Below are 20,885 nucleotides of genomic sequence, written 5' to 3' on the forward strand. Positions count from 1 at the left end.
CGCAACAAAACGCACGGCTTCAGTTGTCCAACAGCAAGCAGCAGACGCAGTAGCAGCAGTTGCGGCTGCTGATCTTTGGTCTAAAGTTGGTGATACTTACGAGTATATAGAACGCGTGCCAGAATGCCCAAGATACCGGCCATCGGCATTGATTTGGGCACCACCTACTCCTGCGTGGGTGTGTGGCAGAACGGCAAGGTGGAGATAATAGCCAACGATCAGGGCAACCGGACGACCCCCTCCTATGTGGCATTCAACGACACGGAGCGCCTGATTGGCGATGCGGCCAAGAACCAGGTGAGTCGTCAGGGTCGTCAGGCCAACACCAAATTATGGGCAAAATGTACGAGCGGGCGCCAATATGGTCAGATAGATGATGCCCGCTGCACTGCCTGCTGGTGATGATGATGATGTGATGCGAATCGGAATTGTATATTGTACATAAATAAATATGAAAGCAGCAGCACCGCAGCAGCGCAGCAACGCAGCAGCGGCATGTGTGGGTGGGTGGTGGCTGGGCGCCTGCCGTATATAAAAATAGCGAATGCGCTGACTAATCCCGTTGCCCCGCCCCATCCGCAGGTTGCGATGAACGCCCAGAATACGGTCTTCGATGCAAAACGTCTGATTGGACGCAAATTCGATGACAAGAAGATCCAGGAGGACCTCAAGCACTGGCCCTTCAAGGTCGTCAACGAGGGGGGCAAGCCCAAAATTGAGATCGAGTTCAAGGGCGAACGCAAGCGCTTTGCGCCCGAGGAGATCAGCTCGATGGTGCTGACCAAGATGCGCGAGATCGCCGAACTGTATCTGGGTGGCAAGGTCAAGGACGCAGTCATCACAGTGCCGGCCTACTTCAACGACAGCCAGCGGCAGGCGACCAAGGATGCCGGCTCGATAGCCGGTCTCAATGTGCTCAGAATCATCAACGAGCCGACGGCCGCTGCTTTGGCGTACGGCCTCGATAAGAATCTGAAGGGCGAACGCAACGTGCTCATCTTCGATTTGGGCGGCGGCACCTTCGACGTGTCCATTCTGACCATCGACGAGGGGTCGCTGTTCGAGGTGAAGGCCACGGCCGGCGACACCCATCTGGGTGGCGAGGACTTTGACAATCGTCTGGTGAACCATTTCATGGAGGAGTTCAAGCGGAAGCACAAGACGGACATCAAGGACAATGTGCGAGCCCTGCGCCGCCTGCGCACCGCCTGCGAGCGGGCTAAGCGGACGCTGTCCTCCAGCACGGAGGCCTCCTTGGAGATAGATGCCCTGCACGAGGGCATTGACTTCTATTCGAAGATTTCGCGTGCCCGCTTCGAGGAGCTGAACATGGATCTGTTCCGCTCGACCATGCAGCCGGTGGAGCGTGCCCTCAGCGATGCCAAGATGGACAAGAAGGCCATCCACGATGTGGTGCTGGTGGGCGGCTCCACGCGTATTCCCAAGATACAGCGCCTGCTGCAGGACCTGTTTGGCGGCAAGCAGTTGAACCTGTCCATCAATCCCGATGAGGCTGTGGCCTATGGCGCTGCCGTGCAGGCGGCCATCCTGACGGGTGTCGGCAGCTCCAAGATCCAGGATCTGCTGCTGGTGGACGTGGCGCCACTCTCCCTGGGCATTGAGACCGCCGGCGGAGTGATGACCAAGCTGGTGGAGCGCAATGCCCGCATTCCCTGCAAGCAGCAGCAGACCTTCACCACCTACAGCGACAACCAGAACGCCGTCACCATCCAGGTGTTCGAGGGCGAGCGGGCCATGACCAAGGACAACAATCTCTTGGGCACCTTCAACCTGAACGGCATTCCGCCGGCGCCGCGTGGCGTGCCCCAGATTGATGTAACCTTTGACCTCAATGCCGATGGCATTCTGAATGTCGCCGCCAAGGACCACAGCAGCGGCAGGTCCGAGAAGATCACCATCACCAACGACAAGGGCCGTCTGTCCAAGGCCGAGATCGATCGCATGCTCTCCGATGCCGAGAAGTACAAGGACGAGGACGATCGGCAGCGCGAACGGGTGCAGGCTCGCAACACCCTGGAGGGATACATCTACGGCTGCAAGCAGGCGGTGGAGGAGGCGGCCTCGGGCCTCCTCTCCGACGCCGATCGCGCCACGGTGCGCGACAAGTGCTCCGCCGAGTCGGCCTGGCTGGATAAGAACACGCTGGCCGAGAAGGAAGAGTACGAGCACCACCTGAAGGACTCCCAGAGCGTGTGCAGTCCCATAATGTCCAAGCTCCATGCGGGCGCCGCACAGAAAGGCAAACAGCAGTCTGGCAACGGCAACGGCCGCGGACCCACCGTGGAAGAGGTTGACTAAGTGCCGGGGCCCCGCGCACACACAAAAGAACCAACAGAACAAATTCTGCAATTCAAACAAATATTATTGACTATGTACGATTATTCGGGAATAAATTAGCACTCTTTAGGCAGTAGTCCAGCGTCCGGGGTTCTCTCTGTGCCAGTCAGTGCCAGTGGCAGTCGTGTGTTTCCATGGCTGTGCTGAGCAAGTCGTTCGAGGAGACCATTCGCTGGCGCAGCTGCCAGGAGCTGCTCCATCCACGCAGCTGCCGGCGGGCGGCCCTGGAGAATCTGTGGCGCTTTGCCTGGTCCAACTCGAAGTATTATCTGCCCGTAGTGTTGCTTCACTTGGGGAAAAACGGCATTCGTTCGGCAGGTTCGGGAGCTGGCTGGTGGTCGCTAGACCTGCTGCTGGATGCGTTGTGGTACTATGCCCAGCTGGTAATTGGTGGCGTGGCGAATGCCAGCCTCATATCGATCTCCATGTGCAGCCTACGGTATGTCTGATAGCCGAACCTGACTGCGGGACTGACTGACTGACTGTTCCATTGTTTGCTTCTTACAGCAACTTGCTGGGAAAGTTCCATCTGTACACATTGCTACTCGTTCCGGCTGCCATTGGGGGCAGCGTCTGTGCTTGCTTCCCCAGGCGCGTGAAGCATCTGCAGCACACGGCTATATTTCAGTCGGTGAGTAGAGGGATCTACACATAATTCATTCCATGATTTTGTCATCCATTTCCAGCTCATTGAGAGTCTTCTGCTGCATTCCAATCCGCTGGCCAGAGCCGTTACTCTCTGCCTGCCCCTGCAGGCCCTGATCTTCATGAGCTGCAGCGCCGTTGTCCTGGAGGGCAAACGGAGACGCGTTGGCCATAATGGCTTTTGGTTCCTAACGCCCGACGCTGCACCGCCCGTTGATACTCCTCATCGCCATGGCAAGGGATGCACACACGCCGAGCCCGACTGTTCTCTCCACTTGGTGTGTGGCATACGCAACTATCTGGTGATTGGACTCCTTTTGGATCTCTTCAGGGCCATTATCAGCTGCACAAACGAAGGCGAGTGGCACTTGAGGCATCTTAGACTCCAATCAACCGCCTGGCTGGGCTGCTACGTGGGCATCTACAGGGTAAAGGACACACCATAATCACCATACACCATACTGCACCATAATCCAAAGTTCTACTTTTTCAGGCCGTTCACTGCCTTTTGCGGCACAGTCCCGTGGGACTCAGGGACTCGTTCAGGCATCCCTTGGCTGGCTTCCTGGGGGGCCTCAGCTATCTGCTCTATCCGAAACCCACCATTTTAAGCTACGCCCTGCTGGAGGCCATTCGCACACTGTGGGCGAGCCGCCAAGCAGCGAAGAAGGAGCCAAACAAGCGTCAGGGCTATGGCTTTGGCGATGTGGCGTTTCCCGCTGCCCTGGCATACCTCATACACAACTACGTGCTGCCGTTCCAGCGGGTCAGCGTACTCTCCGGCGTCATCATCGACAGCACCACAGCCAACTAGTAAGTCGAATGGATTAAGCAGCTGCTCAACCTACAGTTTCGTATTTTGTTTCCACAGCGCATTAAACATAAGAAAGCGCCTCGCCCGCCTGTGCTGAATCGATTATAGAGTAGTTCTGTTTGTGTGTTATGTGTGCATTCCGTTCAAATAAACTTTTCCAATGTTTTGCATATTAACCTCCGACCTGAACCAGTCCAAGTGGCGAGCTTTTGGTGGCCGCTCGGCCTGGGATGGACAGTCCGTGCCGAAAAGTCAACGCGACATGGCCGTAGCGCCAAGCAAACTGCTAGAGAGGCCCCTGAATCGCTTGCATTGCTGCGTCCTGCACAGCCGTCCAGGACAGAGCTGCACGCATGCCCTGCTCTGGAATATCTACCGCAATCATGTGTCCAGTGCGAAATACTACTCGCCCTTGTTGCTGGTCTGCTAGTGCAGTAAATGCCCCACGATAAATATTGGAAATTTTGCCATTCCTTGCAGCTGCCATTGCTCTTCAAGTGGCGCAAACTCTCCAAGGGAACGCTCAAGGCCATAGTGAGGAACTATGTGCAGTCCGTCAGCTTTGCCGCCTGCATCAATGCGTTCACATTCTACTTCATGTGCCTGGCTCGGCGGCTCAACGGTCGCTTCGTGTTCATCTGTACGCCGTATCTGTCCTGTTGGCTGGCCTCCCAGCTCAGCTGGTGGATGCCACCTCAGGTGCTGCTCTACTTTGTGACTGGCATTACACATGCGGTGAGTGGAGTCCCCAGAAACTTTAAAATGAGCACACGCATGATCCTTGCAGGCCTTGGAGAGCCTGCTGCGACAGCTGGACATCGGTCTGGTGCATTCGCGTTGGGGCCAGACGCTGGTATTCATGCTGAGCTCCCTGGCGGTGCTGCACTATCAGCAGGCGCGCAAGTATTCGGGCTTCTGGTTCATCAAGCCAACCCCTTTGCCGGAGGACTACACCAAATGGCCGGTGGCCAGGCGCCTCAGGCAGCGTCTAGCACAACTGGGAACCTATCTGGGCATTGGTCTAGCTTTGGACTTGGGCCACGCCCTGATGCGGCGAAATCTGATGCGCCTGCGACTGCACACAACGCGATTCTTGGTCAGCTACATGGGTCTCTTTCAAGTATGTTACCCCCTGCCCACATCTGTAGCAGCCTAGTAGACCAGCCATGGGGCTTTCGCTTTTATTCCAGTTGATGCAGTGGCTAATGCTCAAAATGAGGCTGAAGCTGAGGCCGGCAAACGCAGTGGCGGCATTTGTCAGTGGCGCATCCTTTGCGCTGCTCAATCGCCTGACCTTCATGAGCTTTGCCGCCGTCACAGCCACCCAGGTGATCTGGCAGCAGTTGTGCACCCGTGACCCAGGCAGAGACAAGCTGCAGCGGATACCCTGGGCCAAGCTGCTGATGCCCTGCAGTCTGGCCTACTTGGTGCACATTTTCTTCTTCCACCAACATTTACTCAACGGACTGGCCAAGAATTTTATTGACTGCACCTGCGACCAAAAGTAAGTAGATTTCCAAAATCCCTGTTGCATGCCATATGTAGATCTTGTGGCTATTGCAGTGGACAACGCTTGCTGAACCTGATGAAGCTGCCCAATGAAAATGTTATACTGACGACGGTGAGCAGGTCACCAAGAACATCGTTTTGGTTTTAGCCCTTGGTACTGGAAAGTTATTAGACCAGATAAACGTCGCTGCTTCCACCAGTTCGCAGATTATAAACTTTATGCATAGATTAAACCCAAAACTTGCTTTTGGATTTTAATGTGACGAAAAAGCGATACACCGGCGATGTCTCCAGTTCGGAGATATCACGAATGAGGAATGAGAGATGAGAAGGAGATATCTCCAAACATTAATTTCAATAAAATAATTAACTTTTGGAATTAAAATGCCAGCTGCTGAAAGGAGTTCTTTACGCATCGTTGGCCAGCCAAATGTCGGAAGTGCAGTCGCCACCAGGATAGCGCATTTCATGGGGCAGGCCAGGACCGTATGGCTCGTTGCCAAAGTCCACGAAAAAGTCCTCATTCAACGAGATGCCGCCATTCACGGTATCCACATCAATCATGCACACATGACCGCCCTTGGACACCATTTTGGGATAAAACTGAAATGGAAAAGGGGATTGCACACACCTGCGACATAGTTTTATCAATGGAAGCTGCTCTCACCTGCTTGTCCCAGGGTGAGTATAGCGATGAGGAGACATACAAGCGCTTGCCGTCCAGGGATAGCTGCATCATCTGTGGTCCACCCTCCAAGCGGCGTTCTTTTACATAGCGTGCTGGTGGTCGCTCCTGTGCAATGCGATTTCGAATAAAGATATTATTCTGTTTCATTCAACACTCACTGTCAGTTCCTTATCCTCCTTGACAATGATGTTGGGTAGGTCGCTGCATATGGCACCTCCCAGGAATAGCTGGCCAGTCAGCTTCGGATTTGCGGCATCACTGATGTCGTACTGCCGCACATCGCCGTGCCTCCAACAGTTTACGTAGAGGAATCTGTCATCCAGCGAAATTATAATATCTGAAATCATGCCACCCATGTCCTCTGCAGTGCCACTGCCCGTGTCCACCAGCTTGCCCGGAATGTCAATCACTTTCTTCGCCTCAAACTCATCGGAGTCCGGCTTCTTCCTGAAGTAGAACACCTTGGCGTTCAAGGCACATCCGACGAAACCCTCGGCCCGTTTTGGGTCATGCAGAAAGCGAATCTCCAGGGGCGTTATCCCATCCGTACCCAAATCAATGGTTTGGTACAATGTTTGCGTGGACCATTTGTAAAAGTTGAGCCTGCAACCGTACTGGGTCATGTCTTCCAGATCTCCGCTCTGCCAGCCACTGCAAAGGGTATGCAAATAATAATTAATAATCCTTAAAGTCCCTTCACTACGAGTACTAACCGTCGAAATTTATTGGGAGCTCCCCACTCGGATGCAACCATTACATCAAAATAGGGCTGATACCAGAAATCGTATCCACACAAGGCCTTCTTTGCCCCCTTGGTCCAGGTGCCGATGCAATTGAAGTCCGAGTCGAACAGAATGAAATCCCCCTTGGCATTCCCCTCGGCGTCGCCCATCACAGATATCATTATGTTTCCATTGGCCAGGCAGTGCGTCGTATGGGGTCCCGTCACATTGTGACTCTTCAGCACCTCCCCATCGATGACCTTTATGATTTCGGGCTTCCGCGGATCCTTCACCACATCGAGTATGTACACAAAGTCCGAGTTCAGGGCCGGCAATACCAATTTGTCCCTCTTCGGAACGCTTTTTGCATTCTCGTCCACATAGTAACAACTCGAGCAAGCATTCCAGCCCGAGTGATGGAGCTCGTCCCCCTTCCGATTCGTGAACGTGCGATGAATTATCTATGGATCAACATGAAGCTCATCAGGCCAAGTGGGAGAGCGAAGACTGTTTGTTTTCTGACCTGGCAGTAGGTGGGGCTTTCGGGGTCCACGTCGATTGTTGACAGATAGTCGCCGTGGGGCTCATCCAAGTTGGGCTGCACCGTCACCGTGTAGAGGAGCTTCTCCCGGGGCCCGCTCTTCATGGCATCCAACGGCGTTGCGTAACCGGGACCGCGACAACATGCTGCAGAAAAACAATTCGGATTATCAACATTCCTATATGTATTCTCCACTTGTATTCATTTAGTCAAAGATTTCGAGGGGCGTGACGGAGTACTGCGAAATTTCTTACAATTCTTAGACATTGCTCTGCAAGTTTGTTGTGGAGTGGAACCAAAGAACAGCGGAACGCAAATGAGTATCGTCTGATGTGGAGCGAGACTTTTATACGTGCTGCTCTCTTTCAAGTATGGAACCGGTATCAATATAAATGTATGTACAATGCTCGGCAATCGTATCAAAACAACTTGTTGCTCTGTTGTATATCGTACATACATACATACTTATGTGTGAACAGATAAGAAGACGCATTCACTCAGTTTTCAAGTGGAATGGATTCAAAAAAATAATTTGCCAATTTAGATAGGAATCGCCGTATATACCCCCCATCTGAGAGAATTTTATTTACTTTAATTATTTAAAAGCGCTACAAGTTTAAGCATATTATTATTGTTGCTTATTTTTATTAAATTTTTATTAACTTTGTTATTTTAATTTCTATAATTATAAATTAAAATATATTTTTATATATTATTTTTTATTTTTAAATTTTTAGTTTTCTCAATTTATTTATTTAATTTTGTATTACAATTGTACGTACAATAATATCAGAACTTTGAAACCGCCCCCCCTGGCACAGCTGTTTCCGATTGGAATCTGATTGGAAAACAAAGAAATGTAGTCGATATATCGATATAGTACAATCGACCGGTTTCAGTTACGCTGCAGCGAAATGCGCTTTTTACGGAATTCCAAATTAATTGCTCCACTGGCCCGGAATTCCTCGACGCAAGCTGGACGACGACGCGTGGTGATCACTGGCAGTGGAGCCGTAACGCCGCTGGGCAACAATGTGCCGGACTCCTGGCGGCGTGTGCTGGCCGGCGAGTCCGCAATCTCCCAGCTGGGGCCGGAGTTCAAGGGCTTGCCATGTCAGGTTGCAGCACAAATTGTGAGGGAAAACTTGCAGCTGGACACGCATCTGAGCAAGACAGACATCAAACTAATGAGCCCTGCCACGCAACTGGCTGTACTGGCGGCGGAGGAAGCTCTGGCCTCGGGGAATCTCAAGCCAAAGGAGCTCAGTGAGGAGCAGCGGGAACGCTTTGGTGTCTGTGTCGGAATGGGAATGTTCGATCTGGCGGAGGTTTACAACACCTGGAACCAGCTGCAGCGAGGCTACAATCGGGTCAGTCCCTACTTTGTGCCAAGACTGCTGCCCAACATGGCATGTGGCCACATCAGCATGCGGCACGGTCTGCGCGGGCCCAACCACTCCGTTTCGACCGCTTGCGCGACTGGAGCCCATGCTCTGGGCGATGCCATGCGCTTCATTCGCAACGGCGATGCGGATGTGATGCTAGCGGGAAGCGGGGAGGCCTGCATCGACCCACTGTCAATAGCTGGCTTCTGCAGACTGCGCGCCCTCAGTACCGCATTTAATGATAACCCAGCCGTGGCTTCGCGACCTTTTGACAAGGCGCGTGATGGCTTTGTGATGGGCGAGGGAGCAGCTGTGCTCCTGCTGGAGGAACTTGAGCATGCACGCGCCCGTGGCGCCCCCATTCTGGCGGAGCTGCTGGGCTATGGCCTCTCGGGCGATGCACACCACATCACATCACCCAGCGAGGATGGGGCTGGAGCCACACTGGCCATGCAGCGAGCCCTAAAGGACGGTGGTGTCAGCCCTGCGGAGATCAGCTACGTAAACGCCCACGCCACATCCACACCCACTGGCGATCGCATCGAATCGCATGCCATTAGACGAGTGTTTGGCGAACACACACCACAGGTTCAAGTATCCTCGACCAAGGGCTCCCACGGACACCTGCTGGGCTCCTCTGGCAGCCTGGAGGCACTCTTTGTGGTGCACGCCTGCGCGGAGAATACGCTGCCGCCTTCCATCAACATTGACCAGATGGATGTGGATGTGAATGTGGTGACCAAAGCCTGCGAATGGTCGCAGGGGCAGGCAAGGCGCGTAGCTTTGAAGAATTCCTTTGGCTTTGGCGGCACCAATGCCTCCCTATGCATTGCCAGCTACTCCGAAGAGTAGAGCGGACACTTTTACATTATTGTTGTTTTTCATTGTTATATCCACGGAAATAAAAACCCTGAATGTTTTGCATATTTTTAGGAAAAATGTTAAGTTTTAAAACTTTATTTGGAAAACTTGTCGGTTGCTTGTTGTCTCACACGTCCTGTCCGTCCGTCCGTCTTCGTCGTTTGGCGCGAAGAACTCTCTGCTCTGTAAAAATGTATTATCCAATGCGCGTATGTACTGTTACACTGTATATCTGTATATAATATATATATATATAAGTATATAATTATTTATATAGCTCTGTTTGATTTGCTTCTGTTGCTTGTCTCTCTTTTTGTTGTTTGTTTTATTCTGTTGCAGTTTCAATTGCAGTGGTTCTCTTCTGATCTTGGATTTAAATGTGTGTCTGTGTGTGTTTCGTTTTTGGAAATAAAAACAACTTAAATCGTTTGTTTGTTTGCTTGCTTAACATTCGCGCGGCTTTAGCTGTGGTCATGTTTGCTTCGGGGACTGTATTTTCAGTATTATTATTTGCACCACTCGCGATCCATCCGTCTCCGTCTCCGACTTCTCCTTCACTTAACTAACCATTTTAATTTGAAGTGTTTTATTTTACAAAATTGCTTAAGATGTTAAGTTAAAAGTATATTGGCTTACAATCGAAATTTCTTTATAATCATTTATTAAATGTTTTTTTTCTGTTTATGATTTGCTGGTTCTGTTTTCCGCTTGCCCTGGCTGTTCTAGGCTAGAGTCTAGACATTCTCTGTTTGTTTTTTTTGTTTTTATATTTTTTTTTTGAAACTGTTATCTCCTCTCGTTATTATGCCATGCCATACATTTTTAAATGTATTTTGCAGCTTAGTTTCTTATGGATTTATATGCGTAAATAATATTCTAGATGTGTGTGTGTGTGTGGTTGTGGTTGTGGCTGTGTCTGTGTTTTTGGGTGTGGGTATGGATGTGGGGGTCCTACTATGTTATCGCTCTTTAGAGTACTGAACTTTCGTTTATATAAATTATGAAAATACATTTTATTCGAATTTTATCTTTAAACTCTTTACTGTACAATTGTTACTCAAGCATTCCATTGTTTAGTTACAGCATAAATCAATATGTTTGTATCATTTTGCACGTGTCACTGTCACTGTCACTGTCACTGATTAACATTAACAAGGTTACATTTCTCCCCATTCTACAATTTAAAGCATTCAAACAATTCCCGTACTCAATTTTGGACTGAAAATATTTAAAATTACGGGTAGAGGCCTTTCAATTTCATTTACGTATCTGGTTCTTAGCTAGGGGGGGGTTTTAGGCTTAAAAAATATAAAGTGGAACTTTGAAGCGCGTTTAGAAAGTATCTACGACAGAAAACATACATATATCATATATCGCGGGACCTTGCATATATGACATACACATACACATGCATATACATATACTCAAGAATGAAACCATGCAAGGGATTGGATTTATTCCTTTAAAAAAAGAACACGCTGAATGACTAAACGAGAACGATCATTTGAGTTTCATGCTTTGTGTGGCGAACTACACTACCAAAGTGGCAGTGCATTTGCCGGACTTATGTGTGTGTGTGTTTGGGTATTCGGTATGTTGAGATTTTTAAATTTAAAAAAATATAAAATATTTATAAATATTTTGTTATGGTTTTCCTTTTTGCGTCCTGTCCTGTTTACTGCTACTACAGACCTTAACACTTACTATCTTACTATTTGTTTTTTAAAAAGACATCTATTTAAGCGCTAATAAAGTGGTTTTTGTTTTGTTTTGTGGTTGCTATCGGTTCGGTTCGCGGTTCGCCGTTCGATTCTCTTTCCCGGCTCTGCAACACCAATACCAAGTCATACAGGGATGATGCTGTAACTCCTGCCTGATCCTAACTTGAATGCGGGTTGTCTGGTATGTCTGTCTGTTGGATGTTTGTTTACTATGGTATGCATGCGGGGTGTGTGTATGTTGTATGTTGTATGTACATGGCAAGCCAGTTAAATCGGAGAATGGTCACTAGTTAAGCAGTGCATCCATGGTGTATGGAAATGGAGGATGTTGCTGCTCGAATCTGCTGTTTGCTGAAGACGATAACAACTTGGTTGCCGCTGGCGATGCTGCTGCTGATGCTGCTGATGTTCCTGTTGTGTGTGCCGGCGACGGTCAGTCCAGTATGACGATTTGTGATTCAATGGGCCTGCTACTCGGCTCGGGAGCCAGAGGCTTGATGGGCAGTGTGCGCCATGGTTTGCGCGCCGCACGGCGCAGATCCACGGCAGAGAGTATTTTTCGCGATTTTCTAAAATGCACAAGCAAAGCATTTAAGGAATTTCTTAAAATCTAAAATCCATTTGCTGTTTTCCACTCACTTGTGTGTGTCGTTTGCCCTAAAGTAAACATCGTCCGGCGCATCCATCCAACTGATGACCTGCTTGCGTCCGTTTCCGCCTCGGGCCATTTGCGCAATTTTCTGTTTGCCATTGAGCTGAAAGAATAATTAGAATCATTGATCAATTGGGATCGAATCAAGCATATCTGGCGGTGACTCACATGGTGTCTGGAGAGCGGTTGTCCCGATGCCGCCATCATGGCGGCAAACTGCTCGGGACTGGGACAATGCGAGGGCATAGGATCTTTGTTCGGCCTCTTTGGAGGCGGTCCACTGGGAACTATGGTTACTGCAACAGAAATAAATATAGTATAACACGGTTGTATATGTGAATAATATAATATTCACATACCTTCAGTGCCGTTCAGCTGCTGCTCTTCGTGCGCCCGCTTTCGTATCGTTGATGTTGCTTGCGTTGGAATTATAGTTAGTTCCTTCTCGGCCGGCACGGCCACAATGTCGGGCGTTTTGTTGGGCACGCGATCGTAGACTAAACTGCCATCCGCTGCTTTGGGCGGCTTGGGGAATGAGACGACAGCGGGCAGCGGCATTTTGTCCTTGGGCGTCAGCACCAGCCACTCGTGTGGGCCGCTGCCAGGCGCCCCCAGGCGATTGGCGATTTTAGTGACACTGCCACGATCCTTGGGCTTGAGCAATAGCAGCTTCTTGATCTCCGCCTGCGATTTGCCGCTAATACGATTCGTAACTAAACCAAACATGAGGAGTAAGAAGGGCATGGTTCAGCAACGTTTGAGTGTTATAAATCGTAGACTTACATTCTTGCTTAACCAGCTGGCCATTGATGGCGTAGGCGCTTTGTCGCGCCGCCTTCTTGGGCTTGACAATGCTGCGGCAGATGACGCGCGCCACGCGCGTCATTGGATTGGTGTGTAAGTAGAAGGCAGTGCGCGTCTTCATGATGGGCCGCGGAGAGCCAGAGCTGATGGCAATGCCGTGCGCTTGCGCATAGTGGCGTGCCAGGTGGGTCTTCAGCTTGAACTCCTTTCCGCAATTGACAATAGAACACCTGCCATGTCAGAGTTGGGTGGTAAGATATTATGCATGGGATGCCAGACCGAAGAGGCACTTACCGATGCAATTGACGATTGGTTAGATCACTGATTTTCTCGTCATCGTTGAGGTCGACTACCGCTGTGGGTGTTGTAGCCGCTGCTGCAGCGGTAGCCGTGGGCGTCGTCGCAGCCAAGGCCTTCTTCTTTGCATCACTGTCGCTGCTGGCGTCGCCCTTATTCGCAGACTTCATACTGCCGTACCTCCGCCAGTATTCCCAACAGCTTTGGCAGAGACGACACGTAATGTGACCGGTGCTAAACGAGTTCCACTGCGAGGAGGGAGCGGGTATAGATTTAAGAATTGTCTGGCTACTGCAATTTACTAAATGTCCTATATGCTGTATACCTGTGATGATTTTGTTGTTCCGCACGATTCGCAGGGTTTGCCGTTGCTTGAGAGATCGGTGCCGCCGTTGGTGGTGCCATTGTAAATGCCGCCACCACCACCCGCCTTGACAGAGGCTCCGTTGCCGCCTCCCTTGCCACCATTATTATTGTATTGCGGTATGTAGACCTGCTTGAGCTTCAGCTCCGCCTCGACAGCCTTCACGCGCTTCTGCTGCACATAGCGATCGGTGGTCTTCCACATATAGTAGTACTCGATGATTTGCTTCAGCGTTTTCCAAGGCAGCTAAAATCGGATAGAAAAATGGGAAAATTGTAAGACGTCGATCAATGGCAATAGCCAGCGATTGTTTACTTACGAAATCTTGTCGAATGTCGTTAAAGTCTTTGCCATATTTGTCCAGCGCCTCCTCGAAGAGATTTGCCTCCGAGGCGCTCCAGTCCTCGATTTCATCGCGACAGAGCACCGGTCCAGTGGAAGGAACTAGCGAGGACATGGCCTCCTCAATCGAGTAGTCGTGCTTGTGCAGAATATTCATGGCGTGAAACTAAAGAGAAATACCATCAATACTAGCAGAAATGGGGAATTAGTTTAGCCGGTTTTCGATTGCCTACCAGTGTGATGTCCCGACTGGCTGCCGCTGCCGACATGTGCAACGAGGGCTGCTTCACAGAACTGCTGCAGTCGAGGGCTCGGGCGAAGGTGCCAATGGAACGCGAGACGACGAGAAACTGATCGATCTTTCGATCTGTCAGTGTGTGCTCTGGCGTCCATACCAGTGACTCCAGCTCCTCCAGCTTGCGCTCGTCCGTGACGGTGTCTTTAAGCTTGGCGGGAATATCACACTGATAGCGACTGCCGACACGTATCTCGCCCTTGTCGGCGAGCAGTGTTTTCTGATTGGGATCGAAGACCAGACAGTAGAAGAATGTGTCCTGTAAGGCGTCACAATGAAAAAAAAACAAAAAGAATAAACATTTTGAATACAGAAAATTTGTTAAGAAGGTAAACGGAAAGGCTTAACACCGACTGTCTGTGTCGCTGCCTCTACCAACTACGACTCACGTCTTTATTTAGATAACTCTGCAGGGACTCCGTCTCGTTGAGCAGCGTCACGGAGCACTTGCCTCGTATCTGTGTGGCGGGTATCGATTCGACTTGGCGTGAGAGGAACAGCTCGCGGTGCTTGATCTGGTAGCGCTGTTTGCTGGTCAGCGCCTCGCCCTTTTCCGCATCGCCTCCACTGCCAGTGCCACTGCCGCTACCACTGCTGCTGCTGTTGTTATTATTATTGTTGTTGTTGCTGTTGGTTGTGGTGGTGGTAGTGGTGCTGCCAGCATTGTTGCTGGTTGCAGATGCACCGCCAGTGCCGCCGCCAGACGCTTGCGTCGGACTTGTGCGCTCCTCATCCAAGGCAGCTGAAAAGCAGACGACCAATACAGTTAAAGCACCAAGAGAATCAAGTGAGAAAAATATAGACAGACAAAAAGAGACAGAGAGAGAGAGATCTACACAACATAAATTAACAACTAAACTAAAAGAATATAGCAGTGAGAGCTTTGACAAACATAAAATAATAGGGATAAGCGTTAGGGCTGGGGAGATCGATAGTATAAATAAGAGAATATTAAATAGTTGGCATTCCCAAAAATATAGTTCGAGCTACGATTAAAGTTTCATAAATTATGTATAGAGAAAGACAGCTGTTTGCTGTTGTGATTGTGTGTGGTTTGTAGTAGTACCTATTGAGGGATCGAGCACAGCCTGCGCTGCCTGCTCCTCGCCCACGGGTGTGCGGAGCCAGGTCTTCTTCAGCTTGGTCGCCAGCGGTGAGTCCTCGGCTGTGGCCACTGTTTTTACCATTCAATTCGATTTGATTTGATTTGGTTTTTTTTGTTTTGTGCATTTGGGGGGGATATACGTTTATTTACAAATGTTCATGTTTCAAGCAATGGTAGTTTTAAATTAAATAATCGTTAAATATTAAATAAACACTGTCCAGCTAAAAGTGAGGTTAGCTACAAAATAAAGAATAATTCACACTTTAAAAAGTCGTCGTCTGGCAGGAGAAACACCCAAATTTAATGTTTAATCCCACCAAATCGATTCGGTTGCCTGTTCGTGCAAGGCTGTAATGTAACGCTGCTCGACTCGAGTTTCGCCGAAAGGAATTCAAAAGGTCTGCCCAACACTTAATAAGCTTCAATATTTCATTTATAATGCACATATTGAATGCATAGTAGAATCATTCAATAATCAACATCTGTGTACCGAAACAAATAGCTCTCTCAATTTAAAAAATTAATATAAAATTTCTTTGTATTTCTTTCTTCCTTATATTTTCTTTTGAAATTATCTCTGTAGGAGCCGAGTCCAGCTGGATGAACCCGACGGTCGTACGTATTTTTAGAAAACGCCGATAATTGCCACAACTAATGTCAAAGTAGTCCAACTGCGACTACTATAAAAACTTACGAGCACGATCGGAAAATTGCAGTTCCATTTGAAACATTGCAAGATGCAGTTCTGTCTGATTATAGTCCTGGCCGTACCGGTGAGAACTTTTACTTTGAGAACTAAACCAGAATCAGCATCTAATCGATCCACAGAGCCTGACTAATGCCGTACCCACTAACGTACCAACGGAGTCAGATTCAGAATCGGAAAAGATTCATTTTTGAAAATTTCTAGAATCATTCGCTGAAATTAGGACGGGACTTTATGGAGTTATCTTGGGACACAACTTGGACTATATGGCTAAAGCAAACCGACGCATAGTCGAAGAGGCAGCCCGATTGAAGGAGAGCCTAAGTGAGGAAACTGTGGCCACAGAGCAACTACTCTTCGATGACATTGATAAATTTAAAAAATCACAGAAAAGGGGCACTTAATAAGCAACCTTGAACCTAAGATCAAAGCCAAATATCAGTGTTGAAAAATAGGAATGGCTATTGAAAATTCAAAGATTATGATTCATATCTATTCTATTATTGTATCATTTTGTTTCCTGCAAAACACACAACAAATTTTAATCAGTTTTCACAGTAATGGAGCACTGAACACTGCTGGTCGAATGTTCTACAAAGTTAAAATATTTCGTTCCAGAGGTTTTTATCTAATAATTCCTTTGCGTTGGGAAATTTTGAAAGACTGTTAAAATTTTTAAAGTTTGCAAAATTAGTAAGCTCAATGAAATATTATTAATTACATCAACAAATGTATTTTTTATATGATTTAATTAATATAAACCTGCTCTCGGTTATCGTGTCTGATTAAAAAATGTCGTAGCGATTTATTTAATTTTTTTTTTTAAATATATTTTTGAATTAAAATGGAGTTAAAATGGTCAGAAAAATAAATTTTATTAATAACCCACAAATTCTACCTCCAATCCTATCTTTTGCGGACTGCATGATTTAAACTCACTAGATACCCTCGAGGATTTTATTCTCTTGAAACTTTGCGGCGGCTGATTAGAAAATATTCACCTTTTCCTCCACCCACTGCACACCAGAGCAGAATCAGGGAAAGGGCGTGGGGTAGAAGTCGAGTTGCAGCCCACCCCCACGGACAGATATACACGAATACACAGGGGCGTGGGTGCATTTCTAGAGTTACAGGAAGAACCAAAGCAACGTAGGTATTAGGTGTTTTTTGTGTATTTGTGTGTTTGTGTGTTTGAAGCTCTCGCAGAGAAGACAACGACATCAGCCGAGGGTTGGGGGGTGTTCGCGTGGTTGGGGGTGAGTGGCTGTTTGGCGGCCATAGATAGGACACACATACACAGCCAGACACCCACAAGCAAATGGCCCTGTAGTGGGTGGGGCGTGGTTGGATTTGTTTGCCTGGCGTGGGAGGCAGCATAGGAAGGAAGCATGCCGTTTGGTTATTTTTGAGATTTTGTCCCTGTACTCTGCCTGATGTCTATTCCTATTGACTTTGTGGCCAACACTTTAGCAACAATAAATTTGGATTGTGTTAGGCCTGGCAGCGCTAACCCTAGCAATACTTGAACCTCGATATTGTTAGATTCTTATCATGCTTCGAATTTGAATCTGTTATCATCGTGAATCTCTTGGACGACTGCAGGGTAGGGTATGCATAGGTCGTGGGTCGCTTAGCAGTTCGAAGCAGTTTTGGGGTTGGAATAGCGGCACACTTGTGCTCAAACTTTAGATTTTTGTGCTAATTTTTGCCTGATTAGTGAGTGGCCCGCCAAAAGGCGGCGCACGGCGCACGCACTGGGTACTCACTCGGCTCGTGCTACAGCTCCCAGCTCCCAGCTCCAACTCCACTGGGCAGGGCAGCAGAAACGAGATGACAGCGGACCCATGTTGGGAGCGAAAGGGGTTGCGTTAATGGGCATTGTCGGCGCATGTCGTAGGGCGAGTGGGTTGCTGGCTGGGATGGGATGGGAAGGGGGCTGGGCTGGCTTCCTCACGGAAAACGCATTTTCGTTGGGTCACGTATCGAGTTCGAGCGGGCGGCACTGGTCGAAACCCAGTGCCCCATCCCATCCCCATCCCATTCAGTACAGTCCAGTATGCTTTTTTTGGGGCTGCGGAGAGAGAGCGAGAAAGAGGGGGGCGAAATAAAAAAGGGAGGCGAACCCTGCCTGTGTGTATGTATACATGAATGCAAAGCGCGCCTCTGCGTGTGCCACATTGGGGTATGGCTCCTGATCCCACTTCTCCTCTCCTCACCCACGTCCCACTTCTTCTATAGCACTCATGAAAATTTTCGTGCACACACACAGAGACACAGAATCAAACACACACACATACATATACTTGTCGTATGTATGTATGGTTGTAGCATTCAGAGGTAGACAGCAAGTCTACCTACTACTCTCGAGAGTATCACATTCACATTGACGCTGTGCTATGGCGTTGGCATTGGCGTTGGCGCCGCCTAGCAGCAACCGAAAACAGTAACAGCAACAGCAGCAGAGACATTGGGTACAGTGCAGCTCAACACATTATGTTTATGTGGCTCTGCCTGGTCTCTGATGCTTCTGCTGCTACGGATGCGACGGATGCTGGGCATTCCGTTTTCTCCTCACTTTGTGTGTGCTTTACAGTTGTTGTCAGTGAGGTTCTTGTTGCTCTTGATGTTTGGCTTTGGCGGGGGTGCGGGTGTGGGTGGCCTGGTGGCTTTTGTGGAAGTGAATGCCTTGACACATTGCACACTGGCCGCCTTACCGGGGTGTGGTGGGGGTGGCGGACTTTGCTATATTCCTACCCGCTCTGCTTTTTGGTGTTTGTGGTGAAAATGTGCTTAAGGCTAGGGATCTGTTTTTGGGAGGTATTAGCTTTCAACTTGTTTGAAGGCCACGACAACGACGACGACTTTTCGCAACCTAACCTCACTTTGTTGCCAAAAAAAAAAGCATACGAATACAATAAAAAAAGAGAATCGTTTTGTTGGTTCTTAAGCGACCGCATATGGCGGATACTTACGTTGATGTTTGTCGGCCAGCTGCACCAGTGGGTTGGGCAGATCACGACGCCGGTAGAAGCACATGACCTTCGCCTCCACATTGCCGGTTTGGTTCTTGTTCAGCTCCTCGATGCGGCGTATCAGGTAGGGACTATTCGGCGTTGTCTCAACGTACACGTAGTCTGCAACGAAACGAACGAGGGGGGGTTACCACAACTGTACATAGAGTCGCGTCGAGAATGGTAGCATGGTGGCATGCTGGCGTGAAGGGGTGGGCAGGGGAGCCACATATTGCAACTCCATTCATTAGCAGGCATTACATACGTCACAGGTAAACGCACACATGCATACGTGGACATGCCGCTTAATTACGGCCACACACACACACAGTCAGAAGTATGCGAGCTGCGTTGCTCAATTAAATACAAATGTGGGCATCCATCCATCCAATCCATCGAGCAAAGCAGCAGCAGAGCAGCAAAAACAACAACAACAACTGCATCGTGATCGCTGCATCGCGAACCTGTCGCAGAAACAGATACAATACCGTTGCTTGGGGCTGACCACTCGGCAATAAAATGTTAGAAGAAAAGAAAAGAAAAAAACTAAAAGCCAACTGTGCTGTCTGTGTCTTGTCTTGTCTTGGGCAACATTTGGTAACATTTCGCTGGCCATGCAAGATGGAGAGAGATGAAAAAGAAAGTGTGGTACCGTTCGTATATACATATGTATCTACCAATACTTGGCGTATTGTATGTGGCCGAGTGTGCGTGTGCGTGGCCATTAAAAATGGCAAACAAAAAGCGCTGATGGAGACAAAATTCTGAGACAGAATGGGCCGGGCCGAGTAATCGCCCGCAGGAAAAGTGCCAGAAAGGCAATCAGATATATGTATATGTACGCATTCCCACATCGGTGTTAATATAGTTTTGGTATTTATTTTGATTTGGTTAATTAGCCGCTTGCTTTTTCCGTTCATTTGCATATAGAGACGAGCGGCAACGTCATCGCTGAGGTGTGAGCGAGCCGACAATAGGCCAACGTGCAAAGTGCGTAAAGATGGAAGTAGTAGGCAGGGAACAACCAAATCGTTCAGAACCCAAACCATAAGATGCTCAGCCGAAACCCGAAAAAGCTCATTAGCATAAGAAAACACAACAAAGCATGGAGGCGCACAAAAATGAGATACACTTTTACCCACACAATTACACGAAAACACACACACACACACCAATAGAAATCACAATTTGGCAAATGCAATTCCATTTCATTTCGTTTCCATCATTACCCCCACCCTAAAGCATACACCGCGCACACACACACACACACATTAGCAAGCGAACGAGCTCTGGGTGCTTATCGGGAGGAACAGAACATGTTGAAACACTTGCTGCAGCTGCGACAATTTTGTTGGTTCAATGCACAATCCCATCCACCCCTCCACCGACTGACTATCTGCCTCATAGGCTCGCTGCTGTCCAATGTTTCATGGTTGATTTCGACACATCATCTACGCTGTAGAAGCTCGTCTCATTCCGGCATTTAGCAAACAACCAACCACATATTTTGAGAGTGCAGGTTCTTATTGGCGGTCAGAGTGGGGTTTATCAATGCTTTTGATAACACACATGGATATGAGTGGGAGACCCAGCTAAGAATTTGTTGTAATTAAGATGCACTTTCATTATTCCTTGCTCTGGAGTCTCTCCTCAGACAAAACACACACACGCACACATGGGCATACGATGGGCAGGCGAAACTGTGAGACGGCGGCGCCGATAACGAAAGATGATAGAAAAGCGAGTACGGAAAAAAATTTTCTCACCTCCGACTCGATACATATTTGTGGCCATTTTCACTACAGTTTCGCACCAAACTTTCACATGTAAAATTGAATACACTTGCTCAGCACTCTTTTTCAATAGTTTTGTCTCAAGTCAGGGCACATTTATTAGCATAAAATTGAAGTTGTTATGATTGCATTTCACATAAGACGCGTTTTTTTCGTCGCCATCTTAGAAACAACTCAACTCTAAAAAATACACACACACACATACGCATATACATACGAGTGAACAGCTGCATCAGGGCTGCATTGGGACTGTTGATACATTACCTTATCGA

At 48.5% G+C, this 20,885-nt stretch overlaps 6 protein-coding genes and 1 long non-coding RNA gene across 9 annotated transcripts; 5 read left to right on the top strand and 2 right to left on the bottom strand.

The window, feature by feature from the left end:
* The first annotated feature begins 39 nt into the window (after nt 1–39).
* On the top strand, nt 40–2,439 carry LOC111066946 (heat shock 70 kDa protein cognate 2). The gene is made up of 2 exons (XM_022355914.2): nt 40–297; nt 583–2,439. Exons 1-2 carry the CDS (start codon nt 124–126, stop codon nt 2,317–2,319), a joined length of 1,911 nt encoding a protein of 636 aa, XP_022211606.1. The 5' UTR covers nt 40–123; the 3' UTR covers nt 2,320–2,439.
* Nucleotides 2,440–2,844: 405 nt separating this feature from the next.
* On the top strand, nt 2,845–3,987 carry LOC111066951. The gene is made up of 4 exons (XM_022355918.2): nt 2,845–2,989; nt 3,045–3,431; nt 3,497–3,816; nt 3,875–3,987. The coding sequence occupies exons 2-4, from the start codon at nt 3,126–3,128 to the stop codon at nt 3,912–3,914; spliced, it is 666 nt and encodes a 221-aa protein (XP_022211610.2). The 5' UTR covers nt 2,845–2,989; nt 3,045–3,125; the 3' UTR covers nt 3,915–3,987.
* A 41-nt stretch (nt 3,988–4,028) lies between these two features.
* Nucleotides 4,029–5,735, top strand: LOC111066950. The gene is made up of 5 exons (XM_022355917.2): nt 4,029–4,238; nt 4,298–4,552; nt 4,605–4,937; nt 5,008–5,321; nt 5,381–5,735. The coding sequence occupies exons 1-5, from the start codon at nt 4,080–4,082 to the stop codon at nt 5,472–5,474; spliced, it is 1,155 nt and encodes a 384-aa protein (XP_022211609.2). The 5' UTR covers nt 4,029–4,079; the 3' UTR covers nt 5,475–5,735.
* Nucleotides 5,568–7,639, bottom strand: LOC111066947 (methanethiol oxidase). Its single transcript, XM_022355915.2, has 6 exons — nt 7,532–7,639; nt 7,260–7,423; nt 6,728–7,197; nt 6,173–6,665; nt 5,994–6,119; nt 5,568–5,929 (listed from the first exon to the last, which is right to left on the bottom strand). Exons 1-6 carry the CDS (start codon nt 7,542–7,544, stop codon nt 5,735–5,737), a joined length of 1,461 nt encoding a protein of 486 aa, XP_022211607.2. The 5' UTR covers nt 7,545–7,639; the 3' UTR covers nt 5,568–5,734.
* A 436-nt stretch (nt 7,640–8,075) lies between these two features.
* Nucleotides 8,076–9,588, top strand: LOC111066949 (3-oxoacyl-[acyl-carrier-protein] synthase, mitochondrial). The gene has a single exon (XM_022355916.2). It carries the CDS (start codon nt 8,192–8,194, stop codon nt 9,512–9,514), a length of 1,323 nt encoding a protein of 440 aa, XP_022211608.2. The 5' UTR covers nt 8,076–8,191; the 3' UTR covers nt 9,515–9,588.
* A 46-nt stretch (nt 9,589–9,634) lies between these two features.
* On the bottom strand, nt 9,635–20,796 carry LOC111066945 (metastasis-associated protein MTA3). 3 transcript variants are annotated; one of them, XM_022355911.2, is made up of 13 exons: nt 20,587–20,796; nt 18,782–18,943; nt 15,065–15,172; nt 14,388–14,740; nt 13,937–14,257; nt 13,681–13,869; nt 13,323–13,607; nt 12,995–13,245; nt 12,680–12,930; nt 12,256–12,609; nt 12,065–12,192; nt 11,884–11,999; nt 9,635–11,813 (listed from the first exon to the last, which is right to left on the bottom strand). In XM_022355911.2, the coding sequence occupies exons 1-13, from the start codon at nt 20,612–20,614 to the stop codon at nt 11,678–11,680; spliced, it is 2,682 nt and encodes an 893-aa protein (XP_022211603.2). In that variant the 5' UTR covers nt 20,615–20,796; the 3' UTR covers nt 9,635–11,677. The 3 variants fall into 3 exon arrangements, with proteins under 3 accessions (XP_022211603.2, XP_022211604.2, XP_022211605.2); XM_022355913.2 differs by having other exon boundaries at nt 11,750–11,813; nt 11,880–11,999; XM_022355912.2 differs by lacking the exon at nt 15,065–15,172.
* On the top strand, nt 15,703–16,536 carry LOC121403813. The gene is made up of 2 exons (XR_005967473.1): nt 15,703–15,876; nt 15,932–16,536. It is a non-coding gene; the product is annotated as an uncharacterized LOC121403813 (long non-coding RNA).
* Nucleotides 20,797–20,885: the final 89 nt, after the last annotated feature.

Source organism: Drosophila obscura, unplaced genomic scaffold, assembly GCF_018151105.1.
Source record: "Drosophila obscura isolate BZ-5 IFL unplaced genomic scaffold, ASM1815110v1 contig_150, whole genome shotgun sequence".
Taxonomy (NCBI): Eukaryota; Metazoa; Arthropoda; class Insecta; order Diptera; family Drosophilidae; genus Drosophila; species Drosophila obscura.

Bases quoted from the DNA above. Each gene is read 5' to 3' on its own strand.
- LOC111066946 (XM_022355914.2), top strand. From the start codon at position 124: ATGCCCAAGATACCGGCCATCGGCATTGATTTGGGCACCACCTACTCC. The intron at 298-582 runs GTGAGTCGTCAG...CCCCATCCGCAG, and splicing joins GCGATGCGGCCAAGAACCAG to GTTGCGATGAACGCCCAGAA.
- LOC111066951 (XM_022355918.2), top strand. From the start codon at position 3,126: ATGAGCTGCAGCGCCGTTGTCCTGGAGGGCAAACGGAGACGCGTTGGC. The intron at 3,432-3,496 runs GTAAAGGACACA...CTACTTTTTCAG, and splicing joins GCTACGTGGGCATCTACAGG to GCCGTTCACTGCCTTTTGCG. The intron at 3,817-3,874 runs GTAAGTCGAATG...TTGTTTCCACAG, and splicing joins GACAGCACCACAGCCAACTA to CGCATTAAACATAAGAAAGC.
- LOC111066950 (XM_022355917.2), top strand. From the start codon at position 4,080: ATGGCCGTAGCGCCAAGCAAACTGCTAGAGAGGCCCCTGAATCGCTTG. The intron at 4,239-4,297 runs GTCTGCTAGTGC...CATTCCTTGCAG, and splicing joins ACTACTCGCCCTTGTTGCTG to CTGCCATTGCTCTTCAAGTG. The intron at 4,938-5,007 runs GTATGTTACCCC...CTTTTATTCCAG, and splicing joins GCTACATGGGTCTCTTTCAA to TTGATGCAGTGGCTAATGCT.
- LOC111066947 (XM_022355915.2), bottom strand. The intron at 6,666-6,727 runs GTTAGTACTCGT...TACCCTTTGCAG, and splicing joins GCTCCCAATAAATTTCGACG to TGGCTGGCAGAGCGGAGATC. The intron at 5,930-5,993 runs GTGAGAGCAGCT...TTTCCATTTCAG, and splicing joins ACTCACCCTGGGACAAGCAG to TTTTATCCCAAAATGGTGTC.
- LOC111066949 (XM_022355916.2), top strand. From the start codon at position 8,192: ATGCGCTTTTTACGGAATTCCAAATTAATTGCTCCACTGGCCCGGAAT.
- LOC111066945 (XM_022355911.2), bottom strand. From the start codon at position 20,614: ATGGCCACAAATATGTATCGAGTCGGAG. The intron at 13,870-13,936 runs GTAGGCAATCGA...ATTTCTCTTTAG, and splicing joins CCAGTCGGGACATCACACTG to TTTCACGCCATGAATATTCT. The intron at 13,608-13,680 runs GTAAGTAAACAA...ATCCGATTTTAG, and splicing joins ACGACATTCGACAAGATTTC to CTGCCTTGGAAAACGCTGAA.